Genomic DNA, 13,921 nt, shown 5'->3' with positions numbered 1-13,921 from the left:
AAAATCTCCAGTGAATGGGAGAATTGGGCTTTGAGTCTACACTGTTTTTTCACCCACCCAACAAATGTTTAGTACATGCTTAATTTGAAGCAGTCCTTGTGCTGGGCCCTAAAGCAATAGTCATCAGTAAAAATCACAAGGAATTCCCAATTTGATAGAGAAGATTGGCTTGTATAAGAAGGAGTACTAGAATGGAGGTGAGTCATGTCTGGGAGGGCCGAGGAGGAGAGGTGGACTCTACCTGAGATGAATAAGGGGGTGACAGAGTTGTCAGTTATTCTGTCCAGCATGATCTCTTCCTCTTCTGATAACAGCACCATGATTTTCCTTTAGGAAAACACTCTTGCATCATCCTTTGTCCAGGTGTTACCTGGGGCTGATTGCACCCTATGGCTCCCAGGATGGACACGACACTTGAGCCTGGTCAGTGAGAGCAGCATACACTCTTGGCCACAGGGAACATTTCAGGCGTGGGCATCCAGCAGAGCCAATGATGTTGGTATTGGCACTTCTACTGGAGCACTTGAGAAAGAGAAGTCCCTGTTCTCCTGGGGAGACTAAAGCTGACAGAATAATGAACACAGAGATGCTCATGACTATCTTGTCACCATAAGGAGAGAAACTCCCTAAAAAAACAGAGCCAAGAGGTGGGAAGATCTGATGTAATCAGTTGAGGGCCAGGATCCAGCCATGCCTGAAGTTGCCTATTGACAGACTTCAGTTTACTGAGCCAATATAGTCTCTTTTCATGCTTAAGCCAGTCTGCATTGCATTCTGTCACACTAAAAGACTCCTAACTGACCCAAGTTTCACAGACAAGGTATTAAAGACAGTCAGTGAATGATGAGTAGGAATCCATTAGGCAGAGAAAGAGGGAGGGCCTTGCATGGGGTACAGGTGTGTGTGACGAGTAGGAATCCATTAGGCAGGAAGGAGGCACAATGACATTGAGATGTAGAGTGGCAAGACATGCTGAGATGCCCTGGGGTCAAACCTGGGTGTCTGGTCTGCTTCGCCTTACCTTTTTATCGTGCCCTACCCCGTGAGGACAGTTATTGGCCGATATAGTAAGTGTTACTGTCTCATTCATGGAGGTAAAGGTGACTAGAATGGAGTCCTGCCCCAGCACCGTCAGCTTCATTTGCTCATTCATCTGTAAATGAAAAACACACACACACAAAAAACAGTATTCAGCGGACCTGTGCTTCTATTGTTCACCCACCCTGACCCACCACAAAGCACAAAACCTCTCTTGGCTTGGTACTAAGGGAGCTGTAAAATCTTTCTGGTTCTTATGTTGGAATATAGCTTTCGTGGAGAAGAGAGAAGAATTCCAGTCTCTCTTTGGGGTACTGGCAAAAAAAAAAAATAATGATGCCATCTTACCCCTGTCCCTTCCCTTTTCAACCTAAGCTTGGAACCAACTGTGCGAGAGACACAGGCATCAGCAGGCAAGTCAGCTATGGTTCTGGTAGAGCCATGTGGGGATACAGCTTGGATCATAAGCCAACACTATCCCTGAATCAGATGCTGTGTCCACTCAGGCACCAGGTCTAATGATGAGCCTTGCTCTACAGCACAGAGCTGCCTTGGGAAGTTGACCATATGGCAGGGAGCATCAGAACATACCCCTCCGCAGGTGGGTGGGCAGACAGCAAAAGGGAACCCAGCAGGGGCCGAGCCAGACATGCTCAGTTCCCCTCCTCCACAGTCACCAAATATGTCACCACTCTTCCCCTGAAAAAAAAGCCAAAGGAACTACTCCTTTTCACCACTTGCAAAAGGGTGGGATTTCCTATGTAGCAGTTTCAGGGAAGGTGAGCTGTTCTTATAGCAACACACTCCATACTAAGAACTCTGTGGGTTAGGGATAAGTTCCAGTTTTTCCTCCTGTTAGCAAGCCATTGAGCCTCTCTGAAGTGCAAATCTTCAATATGAAATAGTTGAAACCCTAGTATTGAATTCAAATGAGATAAAGATTTTGGAAGTGGTTTCGTGAGCCACAAAGGCCCATACTGAACATGAGCAGGCATAGTCAGGATGTGGCAGAGCAACTCACATGTAAGGCCCCTGGATGGTTCATGTATGCAGTTATTTATGCACAGTGTTCCTACCAAAGGCCTAGGAGTCTGAAGCCTTAGGCAGCTGCATGATGATTCTCCCTTCAATGTTCAACGTTCCTGACCTATTACCGTTCCCCCTCGCCCTCAAGACTCCTCTGAACTAAGAAAACACTCTCCATTTCACTCATTCCATTTCCTTCTATTATTTCACTTGTTAGCTCAAAGGCCCACATTTAACTTCTTCACCAATGAGTCCCTTCCTCACTCTGAAGTCTGGATACTAGTCCCCTCCAGCAACGTGAGAACATTTGATCCATGGCTGTCTTCTTTTCAAGTCTTTTGATATCATCAAGCTTGTTGATCACACTCACACTTAAGAAAAAAATCTATCCTCTCCAATTCTCCTTCTAGAGAGATGTAGAATAGAGCTGTGGGTAAGAGCTCAAGCACTGCAGTTGGTTAAGGTTCAAATCCTAGTATTGTTACTTACAAGTTGGGCAATTTTAGGCAAGTTACTTCCCTTCTCTGAGCCTGGGGACAATAATAGAATCTGCCTCCTACAGCACTGAGCAGATTTCATGAGATAAAACATGCAAAGGGCTTAGCTGTTTTTATTACCCCTGCTCCCTGGATGGTTTCTCTTCCTCTCCCCAAATGCCACCAATATAAACTCAGTTACTGCTCAGCTGCTCAGGAGTTCATGAGCCAGCCCAATTATATGTATAAAATCTCCATCATCCCCAATCTCTCACCCTAGGATAAATGACTGTTGAATCCAATCAAAATATCTAAAAACATATTGATCTTTGACCCTCTCAGAAACTTCTCTATATCCACCCAGAAGATACACGCTCCACTATGGAAACATCTATAATTCCCTTCTTCTCTCATTTATCCTTTATAGCCCATGCCTGAATACTGAATTCTTTTTTATTGAACTAGCTCTTTTAAAAAAAATATTGGGACTACCCTTAGTCATGCCAGGTCTTTCTATCAGCCTATCCATTGATCTTTCTCTCTCCAGCTGACCTTCCATACAAATGCTAGACTGAACATACCAGCCTTCAACTTAAAAACCAGCTAGTTGGTTCTATTTCCAGCATAGCTGAGTCAGCTCCTAAGAGGCTTGGAAAACAAAACAAAACAAACAAACAAAAAACACCAAGAAAACTACTACAAGTTATAAAACCACCCAAAGCTATGAAGAGTTTAAAAAGAGCAGGGCCAATAAATAAATAAATAAATAAATAAATAAATAATAATAAAAAAAAAATAGCAGGGCCCTAGCTGGTTTGTCTCAGTGGATAGAGCGTCAGCCTGTGAACTGAAGGGTCCCAGGTTCAATTCCGGTCAAGGGCACATGCCCAGGTTGCAGGCTCGATCCCCAGTAGGGGGCGTGCAGGAGGCAGCCAATTAATGATTCTCTCTCATCATTGATATTTCTCTCTCTCTCTCTTTCTCCCTTCCTCTCTGAAATCAATAAAAATATATTTTAAACATAAAATACAAAGAAAAAGAACAGGGAGACTTTGAAGAGTCAAAATTTAAAGGGTAGGACCAGCATGGGATGATTTTCTGTTTTACAGCTTTAGCCTAAAGACAGGCTACAGTCATGGCCCAAACTCCACCATTTTTCTGGTTCAAAGAATCAAAGAACAGAACCTGGGGCAACTACTGTAAGGAAAGATTTCCAAAAGGGACAGAGGGAGAGAAATAGAGCCCTGAATTCTATACATAAATTGTCCACATCTCTGGGTGATCCCTGAACTATGCATGAGCAAGGCAGACTCAAGATAATTTATAATTTATAGCTAGGGAAACAAGAAAACTGAACTGAGATTTGAGCTGCTGCCCACTGTAGGTGAGACAGTTTGTGGTATCAGTCTAACCAAATTCTTTGACTGTTAAAACAAAAACATCAACACTCTTCAGAGAAATACATCAGAATTCAGAGACTCCACAACATAACATTCATAATGTCAACAATCTAAAATTACTCAGCATGTGAAGAACCAGTGAAGTGTGAGCCATTCTCAAGGAAAAAGAAAATCAACGGAGGCCAACCTTATCTGATATGACCAAGATGTTGAGTTATCAGACAAAGACTTTAAAGCGGCCAATTTAACTATAGTTGATGAGATAAAGGAAAATATACTTATAATGAATGAAAAATATCAGAAATAGAATATACAGAAAAGAACTATATGGAAATTCTAGCAGTGAAAACATCTGAAATTTTAAATTTCATTGGTCCTGCCATTATGGCTCAGTTGGTTGGAACATTGTTCCATGCACTGGAAAGTCGCAAGTTTAGTTCCCAGCCAGGGCACATACCTAGATTGCAGGTTCAGTCCCTGGTTGGGGCATGAACGGGAGACAACCAATTGAAGATTCTCTCTCACATTGATGTTTCTTCTCTCTCCTTTCTTCCCTCTCTAAAAAAAAAAATAGTAATAGGGTTAGCAGAATAGCAGAACAGAGATGACAGGATAAAGTTAGTGAATTTAGAGACAGAAAAGGAGAGACTGGAGTATAATTTTTTTCTAATGCAATAAGATTTCCTGAATATGATGAAAGACATTAATTTACAGACTCAAGAAGTTCAGTAAATCCCAAACAGAATAAATATTAAGACAACAACACCTAGAAATATTAAGACAACATATCCAAACTTAGAAACAAAGAAAAGGTAAAATCTTGAAAGAAACTAGAGAAAATGAACAATGATTTGAATAATTACAGACTTCTGATCGTAAAATGTGGAGATCAGACACAGTAGAACAACATATTTAAATGCTAAAACAAAACAAAACAAAATGTCAACCCAGAATCCTAAATCTGGCAAAAATACCCTTTAATAAAGACATTATTTTTCCAGGCCCGGTGCATGGGATTCGTGCACTGGTGGGGGCGTGGCCTGCAGGGATTGGCCCGCTGTGGGAGCGCCACTCATCCCGGTCAGCTCATCTCCGTCAGCCAAGTGGCACTCCCACTGTGGAAGCGCACTGACCATACGGGGGCAGCTCCTGCATTGAGCGTCTGCCCCTTGGTGGTCAGTGCATGACATAGTGACTGGCCGACCGGTTGTTCTGGTTGTTCTGCCATTTGGTCACTGGGCTATTATTATATAGGATGAAAGAAAACAGAATGTACTGCTTGCAGATCTATACTTCAAGAAATGCTAGAGGAAGCTCTTTGGGTTGGAAAGAAATGATACCAGAAAGAAACTTGGATTTTTCAGGGAGGAATGAGGAACACTGGAAATGCTATACTGGGTAAAAACAAATGGCCACTGCAGCCTTCAAGAAAGCATGCATACTCTTCAGCCTGACATCCAATACCTCTCTCCTTCACACCTCAACAAATACACCTCTTAGCCCCATTTCTTTCACAAGAGACACTTGTGAACTTTTAACAATACCACACTGAATCCCAACTTTGACCTTTACAAATGCTACTCCCTCTACCCCAAATCCTCTCCCTACCTTCTTCTATCTATGTAAATCATATGCATACACACTCATGTTACAACTCAAGGAACACTTTGTCTTCCAGGCTGCTCCTGACTGCTCCAGGCCTTGTGTATTTCTGTATGCAGTCCCAAGGAACAGAACAATAAACTGAAATACATTGCTAAAACATTTTGGTGATGTCAAAGCACCTTCCCTTCCATTCTTTCATTCAGTTCTTACAAAAGCAGTTTGAGGCAGGAGAGCAGGTCTGATGACCCACCTTGTATAGGTGAGACAACCAAGCTCAGAGAAACTAAGTGGTTTTCACACAGCTGTACAGCCAGAGCCTAGAAAAACTGGCACTAGTACTTGGCTCTCAGACTCTCATCCCAGTTCTCTGTCCACTTGGCCACAATGATATACCTCATATAGTGTCTGCCTGTAACCAATTTATAATCATCTTGCATTATAAACTTATCATACAGCTACAAAAAGTTAAATTTTAAGACACCAGCTCAATACACCCCTAGATTGAAAATCTTGAACCTGGCCAAGTATCAGAAATATTCATGAAAACTTCAAATTCCAGAACTTATAACAAACCAACTGAATCAGAATCTCTCTGGAAATATGCATTTTTAAAGTTCCATAGGTGATTCTGATATGCAACCAGAGCTGAGAACCTCTTCACTCATGACTAATCATCAAATGACTAATCCAAACTGTGGGGCAATGTGAGGAGAAATGGGTGTGGGGTGGGATGCCACAAAGAAGGGAAAGTCTGAGCAGAGGGATGAATGAGGAACATTTTGGATTGGTAGAGAAAAGGGAGGGGGTGCATTTCGGGCTGGTGTTGGGAAGGGGGGGTAGGAAGATTGATATGTGTTCAGGAAATCGACTGTTTCTGAGCAGAGGTTCGCTGATCTAAAGGAATCAGGATATAAGGATGAGAATGCAATGGCCAATGTAGAGGATAAATAGGAAGGGCAGGAGACAGGAGATTAGGGATAGGATGCCTGAACCCTACCATGCACTCCAAGAGTGTTTCTGTCCATAATCCTTACCTTAGGGCTCTTACTCTCAGGCCACTTTGAGTGGACTCTATGTTCTGTGATCTTTCTCTGACTCCCAACCCTATGAGCTTGTCCCTCTCTCACACAGCCCTTATTCGTCTCTACCCTGTGTTCTTATTAACCCCCATCCAGAGCTTTGACTTCCTCAATGGATGTTGCTGATCTTTACATCCCCTAGATTGGTTACTCTCACCCAGGGGCAATTTTGTCCCCCAGGGGACATTTGGCAATGTCTGGTGATATATTTTGGTTGTCACAATTAGAGGAGGGTATATTACTGGCATCATGCTAAATATCCTACAGTTATAATTCAAGGAACATTGTAACAAAGAATTATCCATGCCCAAATGTCAGTGTGCTAAGGATGAGAAACTCAGGCTTAGATAATTGCTTTACTAACACTTAAACTTAAGTTACTATTTAATATGAGTAATTCAACATTGAATAATAAATTAATAAATCTGATTAATGGCTGTCTGAACAATCCAGTGAAGGAAAAAAGGATTTGGATCTGTCAGCCACCTTTGACTCCCAGATTTTTAAATTTCATAGGTAGTAAAGTTATAAAAACAAAAAACTGGAGAGATCAACATATAATTGCTAACTTTTCTTATGCCATGTATAAGCATAAAAATAAAACTACCAACTACTATAATGATTACTTCCTAAAATAAAGGACATTTAAACTATCAAAATGTAATATTAATAATAAAAATAACACAGGAAGATATTACCAAGAAAGGTCAGTACAGCAGCAAACAGTTGCTGTACGCTAGTGAAAAGTTCACTTTAGCCAGCCCTAGACCACTGCCCACCAACTTGGGAACCTCGGAATGAGACTACACGCTTCTGGAGAGCAGGGCTCTTGTCTTACAGGTAGTCCTCTAACTCTTGATGCTGAGCAGCCCAGGGAGGGCTGCCAAGGCTGCCCTACCCGTGCTGCGAACCCCTACCTTATATTCCAAGGAGAGCAAAGTCTCTGTCTTAGAAGCCCAGCTCCACTTGTGGACTGCATAGCCCTTGTAGTCGTTGGTGGTCCCGCCTTCCTCATCCAAGACCAAGACATATGGGCAGCTAGGAGAGACACATAGGTGAGGAGCTGCCACCAGGCCCCTGAAGGAAGCCCTCATTACTACTGGCAATAGGCAGGCAGGGTTCTGAGACTCTGCCCCAGCTGGAGAAAGCATGGTTTCCTGCAGCAGCCTCACTTCTCTTGCCTAATATGGTGTGAGGTCCCTTCAGTCCTGTTGATCCTACTGGGAGAATTGTTGGGAAGGGCAGGTCTGAGGGAGATGATGGAGGCTCCAGGCCAAACCCAGAGGGACAGAAATGGAATGTGTACCCTGTAGCCTAGGATCCTAGTATACAAGATCTTAGTTATCAAAATGGGAACATCTATAACATGAAAGTAAGTCATTTCTTTCAAGAACAGTTCCTTATGAAAGGCCAAGCAAAACACAACTATTGGCTAGCAAAAATGTGTGCTTCTTTTAAAACACCCCACAGAAGTGGTGCCTGTGGCTTCTACTTCACTCTCTCTTGGTTTAAACACTTCTCTCCACTAAAGAATTGTTCCATTAATCTAGCCAAAAATCAAGATCTTAGTGCTGTGGGGAAACAAGTGAAGTAGGTCTTGGAGAGCTACCATTCTCATCAGCTATGATAATACTGATGTAGCAAGTGAGGGCCTCAAAGTACCTATTTTTCTGTAGGCATTGCCTTGTGGCCTTAACTTCTGAACACTGCCTGACCTCTCCTTTCCCCTAGGACTCCTACTTGCCCCCTCTGTCCCGCGCCCCCCTTTGTCACCCTCAGAGATACTTCCACGGGGCCATAATTCCTTCAACCCACTCACCAGGACTTTAGGTTGTAGTGAACGCAGCCCTGGCCTTCAGCATTGAACAGGGCCAGGAAGGAGAAGTTGGGTGTGTCATTAAAGAGTAAGGTGATGGTTCTCCCTCCGCAGCAAGTGGGGATCTGACACATGGCAATGTTTCCGGAGGGATAGCTGGCAGAAATGGTTAAGTAGAACTAACAAAAAACTCTCCAGGTTCTATTCTTAGATGCCCCATGGAAAGCAAGTCTACAAATCTGTTGTCTAAATGGTACATCATTCCTAGTTTTTAAAGACTCTCCCTGAACTTTGCATAACAACTCATTGACTGTGGACTTGACCATGCCTCTGGTGCTTTCCTGTTATCTTCTTTATAGTCCACACAACCACCCTGTGGTAAATATTATCATCTCCATCTCACAGATGAATAGGGTTTCCCTGCATTTGAGGGGGTCCGTGGGATGTGGGACTTTCACTGCTAAAATCAGGGAAGTCCTTGGCAAACCAGGATGAGTTGATTACCATACAGATGAGAAATTCAAGGTGCAAAGAAATGGTCTGCCTCACATCACACCACAAGGAAGTGGCAGAGCCAGTATACTGAGGCCAGTAATATCTCTAATCTGTCAGGCTGCCTCCCCTTCTGACCAATCTAGGAGAGCAGCCAATGTCTAGGTGCTCATTTCCTACCAAGAGGCCCCCAGAAACATTGGTCCCAAATAAGAGGGCAGCTACTATCCTGTTTGCAGGGTTTTCAGAAGTACCCCATATGGAAAAATTTCAGTGGTTGGTACTAGGATCCACCCTCTTAATCCTTTCCCACAAATTCATAAATAATCAACAGAAATTCTAAAAGTAAAAAAATAGAAATTTTGAGGCTGAATAGTATATAAATAAAATGAAAAAATTCACTGGATGGGTTTATCAGTAGATTGCCACAGTAGAAGAACAAAATCAGTGAACTTGAAGAGAGATAAATTGAAATTATCCAGCCTGAGAAATGGAAAAATAAAAAAAGAATGAAGAAAAATTAACAGAAATCAGGGGACTATCAAATTGAGCAAGACATACATAACAAGAGCCCCAGTAGAGGAGAGAGAGAAGGGGGCAGAAAGAATATTTGAATAAATAATGAATAAAAACTCTTCAAATTTTATGAAAGACACCAATCTACACAATAAAGAGACTCAACAAATTCCAAGTAGGATAAATTTAAAAATAGCCACACTGAGACACATTAGTATCAAACTGCCAATAGACATAGACAGAGAGAATCCTGAAAGCAGCAAAAGAAAAGATACTTGTCATGTACAAGGGATCTTCGATAAGATTAATGGCCAATTTATCATTAGAAGCCATGGAGGCCAAAAGGCAATAGAATGGAATATTTATAGAGCTGAAAGAAAAAAAATCTGTCAACCAAGAATTCTGTATTAAGCAAAACTATCCTTCAAAAAAAAAATGAAGGAGAAATTAAGACTTTCCAAATAAACAAAGGGTGAGGAAATTCACCACTACAAAAAATGTTAAATGGAGTCCTTCAGGCTGAGATGAAAGTACACTTGGCAGTAACTCAAAGACATGCAAAGAAAAAGAGGACATCAGTAAAGTAACTCTATAAGTAAATATAAAAGCCAGTATTATAGTATTTTTTTGTTTATAATTCCTTTCTTTCCTATGTGATTTGAAAAAGCAAATGCATAAAATAATTGTAAATCTATGTTAATGGCATACTTCTATATAAAGATGTAATTTGTGATAACAACAACATAAAAAAGAAGGAATAAGCTGTATAGGAGCAGAGTTTTGTATACCATTAAGGCTAAGTTAGTATTAATTCAAACTAGTTTGTTATCAGTTGTAATAATCAAGTATACTAATTTCTTGGAACTGCTGTAATTAAATCCCACAAACTGGGTCACTTGAACAGCAGAAATTTATTCTCTAACTGAAGACTAGCAAGGTGTTGACAGGGTCATGCTTTTGGAGGCCCTGGTGAAGAATACTTCCTTGCCTCTTCCTAATTCCTAGTGGTTGTCAGGAATCTTTGGCATTCCTTGATTTATAGGTGTATCATTATAATCTCTTTCTCAGTCATCACATGGACTTAATTACTCTGTGTGTGACTGTTTTCTCTTATTGAATTAGGGCCCACACTAATCCAATATGGCTGCATTTTAACTTAATAATTACACCTGCAAAGCCCTATTTCTAAATATGGTTGCATTCTGAGGATTCAGGTGAACATAAATTTTTGGCAGACACTATTCAAACCATGATACCAGGGTAACCACTAAGAAAATAACTTAAAAATATGGAGAAAAGAAAATGAGGAGGGAATAATCATGTCATGCTACAAATAAAATAAAATAAAATAAAATCAAACACAAAAGAAGGCAGTAATGTAGTAACTAAGGAACAAAAAATATATGATATAAAAAACAAAAGTACTATGTCAGGATTAAGCCCTTTCATATCAGAAATTATTTTAAATATAAATGGATTAAACTTTCCAAACAAAGGCAGAGATTGTGAGAATGGATTTTTACAAAAACCATAATCCACACATATGCATTCTACAAGAGACTCACTTTAGATCCAAAGACACAACTAGGTTAAAAGTGAAATCATGGCCCAGCCAGTGTGGGTCTATGGTTGAACATCAACCTATGAACCAGCAGGTCACGGTTTGGTTACCAGACAGGGCACATACCTAGGTTGCGGGCTTGATCCCCAGTGGTGGTGTGCAGGAGGCAGCCAATCAATGATTCTCATCATTGATGTTTCTATCTCTCTCTTTCTTTCCCTTCCTCTCTGAAATCAATAAAAATATTTTTTTAAAGTGAAATTATGAAGAGGGATATGCAAATTGCAAACAAAAGAGAGCAAAGTTGGCTATACTGATATCAGATGAAACATATTTTAAATAAAAATTATTTTACAAGAGACAAAGAAAGACATTATGTATTCAGAAAATGGTCAATGCCTCAAGAATACATATCAAGTACAGACATACACACCTAACAATAGAGGCTTAAAATATATAAAGCAAAAATTGACAGAATTTAAAAAATAAGTACTAAAATAAGAGTTGAAGACTTCACTACCTCACTTTCAATAATGGACAGAACAGCCCTAGCCAGTTTTGCTCAGTGGGCAGAGCCTCAGCCCATGGACTGAAGGGTCCCTGGGTTCAATTTTGGTCAAGGGCACATACCCAGGTTGCAGGCTTGATCCCTAGTAGAGGACATGCAGGAGGCAGCCAATCAATGATTCTCTCTCATCATTGATGTTTCTATCTCTCTCTTCCTCTCCCTTCCTCTCTGAAATCAATAAAAATATATTTAAAAAAATAATGGATAAAACAATTAGACAGAAAATCAATAAAGAAATAGAGGACTCAATCAATATTATAAACCAAATAAACCTCACAGGCATATACTGAATATCCCATCTACCAACAGCAAAATACACATTCTTCTCAAGTTCACATGGATCATTCTCTGGTACAGACAATATGTTAGGCGACAAAACAGGTCTCAATGAATTTTAAAAGATTATAACCATAGAGAGTACTAGTATATTTCAACAGAATGAAACTAAAAGTCACAGACAAAAGAAAATTTGGAAAGTTCACAAATAGATGGAAATTAAACAACACACTCGACCAATGGATAAAGAAGCAATCACAAGGTAAATTAGAAAACAAAAACACGGCATACTATAACTTATGGAATAAAGTAAATGCAATGCTCAGAAAGAAATTTATAGCTATAAATACTAATATTAAAGGAGAAAAAAGATATCAAATCAATAACCCAAACTTCCACCTTAATGAACTATAAGAAGGAAGAGCAAATTAAAGCTAAAGGTAGCAAAAGGAAGAAAATAAAGATTAGAGCATAGAAAAACAAAGCAGTGAATAGAAAAACAAGAGAACAAACAAAACCAAAAATTACTTCTTTGAAAATATTAACAAAATTCACAAAACTCTAGCTAGACTAAGTGAGAAAAAAAGGAAAACTCAAATTTCTAAAATTATAAATGAAAGTGAAGATATTAATGACCTTACAGAAATGAAAAATAATCGTAAGAGAATTATATAAACAATTGTACACCCACAAGTTAGATAACCTAGTTGAAGAGGACACCAATTCCTAGAAACATGCAAAGTTGCAGGATACAACATCAACACGCAAAAATCAGATGTCTTTCCATTCATTTCCATCTTCTTTAATTTATTTCAACAATATGTTATAGTTTTCAGTGAACTACAATGAAAACTGTTCGGTTAAATTTATTCCAAAGTATTCTATCCTTTTTGATGCTATTGTAAATGATATCATTTCCTTTTGTTCATTGCTTTCTTATTGTTGTTGTACATACAGCATTTCATATCATTTGTTGCTAGTATTCATAGATTGGAAGAATTAATTTTGCTAATGGCAATAGTCCCCATAGGGATCTACAGAAACATATGGGGGTGGAAGCGGCTGGGGAGAGGTCAATGGGGGAAAAAGGAGACATATGTAATACTTTAAACAATAAAGAATTTAATTTTAAAAAAATGTATCTTATTGAATTTTACAGAGAGGAAGGGAGAGAAGTAGAGAGTTAGAAACATCGATGAGAGAAAAACATTGATCAGCTGCCTCCTGCACACTCCCTACTGGGTATGTGCCCGCAACCAAGGTACATGCCCATGACCGGAATCGAACCTGGGACCCTTGAGTCAGCAGACCGATGCTCTATCCACTGAGCCAAACCATTTAGGGCAAGAATTTAATTTTTTTTTAAAAAAGAAGCTAGGACACTTTGTACAGAAATAAAACATAAAAGGTTAAAAATAATAATAAAATAAACCAATACATCTATGGTCAATTGATTTTCAACAAAGGTCCCAAGATCATTCAAATGGGGAAAAGAACAGTCTCTTCAACAAATACTTCTGGGACAATTGGGTATCACATGCAAAAGAATGAAGCTGGACCCTTATCTATGTAAAAATGCAAAAGTCAACTCAAACTATATCAAAAACCTAAATGTAAGAGCTATAACTTTAAAACTTTTAGAAGAAGGGAGAACCAAGATGGCGGCATAGGTAAACACGGGAGTTTGCTGCCTCAAACAACCACTTCAAAAATAGAACTAAAAGACGGAAAGGACATCATCCAGAACCACAGGAAGGCTGGCTGAGTGGAAATTCTACAATTAGAAGGAAAGAGAAAAGCATACCGAGACTCAGAGGAGGCGCGGTGCAGAAGTAAAATACTAAGGTGCGGAGTGCATGCGGATCGGGCTGGTGGCTGAGGGCGCGGTTGTCGTTTTCAATGGGGAGGGAGTCTCAGGCTCTGAGCTCCAGTTCTGGGCGAGTCTCTAGGGACCCTGACTCATACGGGAGAAGCAGGACTGTCTGGCATCGGTCAGAACCTGAGGGCAGCTTTCTCTCTGAGGGGCTTGCAGGGATTACCAGGACACTGAGAAGCAGAGCCTCTGAGG

At 40.2% G+C, this 13,921-nt stretch overlaps 1 protein-coding gene across 1 annotated transcript in view; it reads right to left on the bottom strand.

Moving 5' to 3' along the window:
- Positions 1-13,921, bottom strand: part of LOC102249044 (chromosome unknown open reading frame, human C3orf20) — a 61,557-nt gene that overhangs the window by 21,055 nt on the left and 26,581 nt on the right. Inside the window, exons 8-10 of the mRNA XM_014542715.1 lie at positions 8,444-8,596; positions 7,542-7,662; positions 1,022-1,153 (exon numbers count right to left, since the gene is read on the bottom strand). Coding sequence (XP_014398201.1) covers positions 1,022-1,153; positions 7,542-7,662; positions 8,444-8,596 — 406 coding nt within the window. The remainder of the gene's footprint in view (positions 1-1,021; positions 1,154-7,541; positions 7,663-8,443; positions 8,597-13,921) is intronic.

Source organism: Myotis brandtii, unplaced genomic scaffold, assembly GCF_000412655.1.
Source record: "Myotis brandtii unplaced genomic scaffold, ASM41265v1 scaffold312, whole genome shotgun sequence".
NCBI lineage: Eukaryota > Metazoa > Chordata > Mammalia > Chiroptera > Vespertilionidae > Myotis > Myotis brandtii.
Note: the sequence above shows the minus strand (reverse complement) of the source record. Positions and strands in the feature narration are given on the sequence as shown.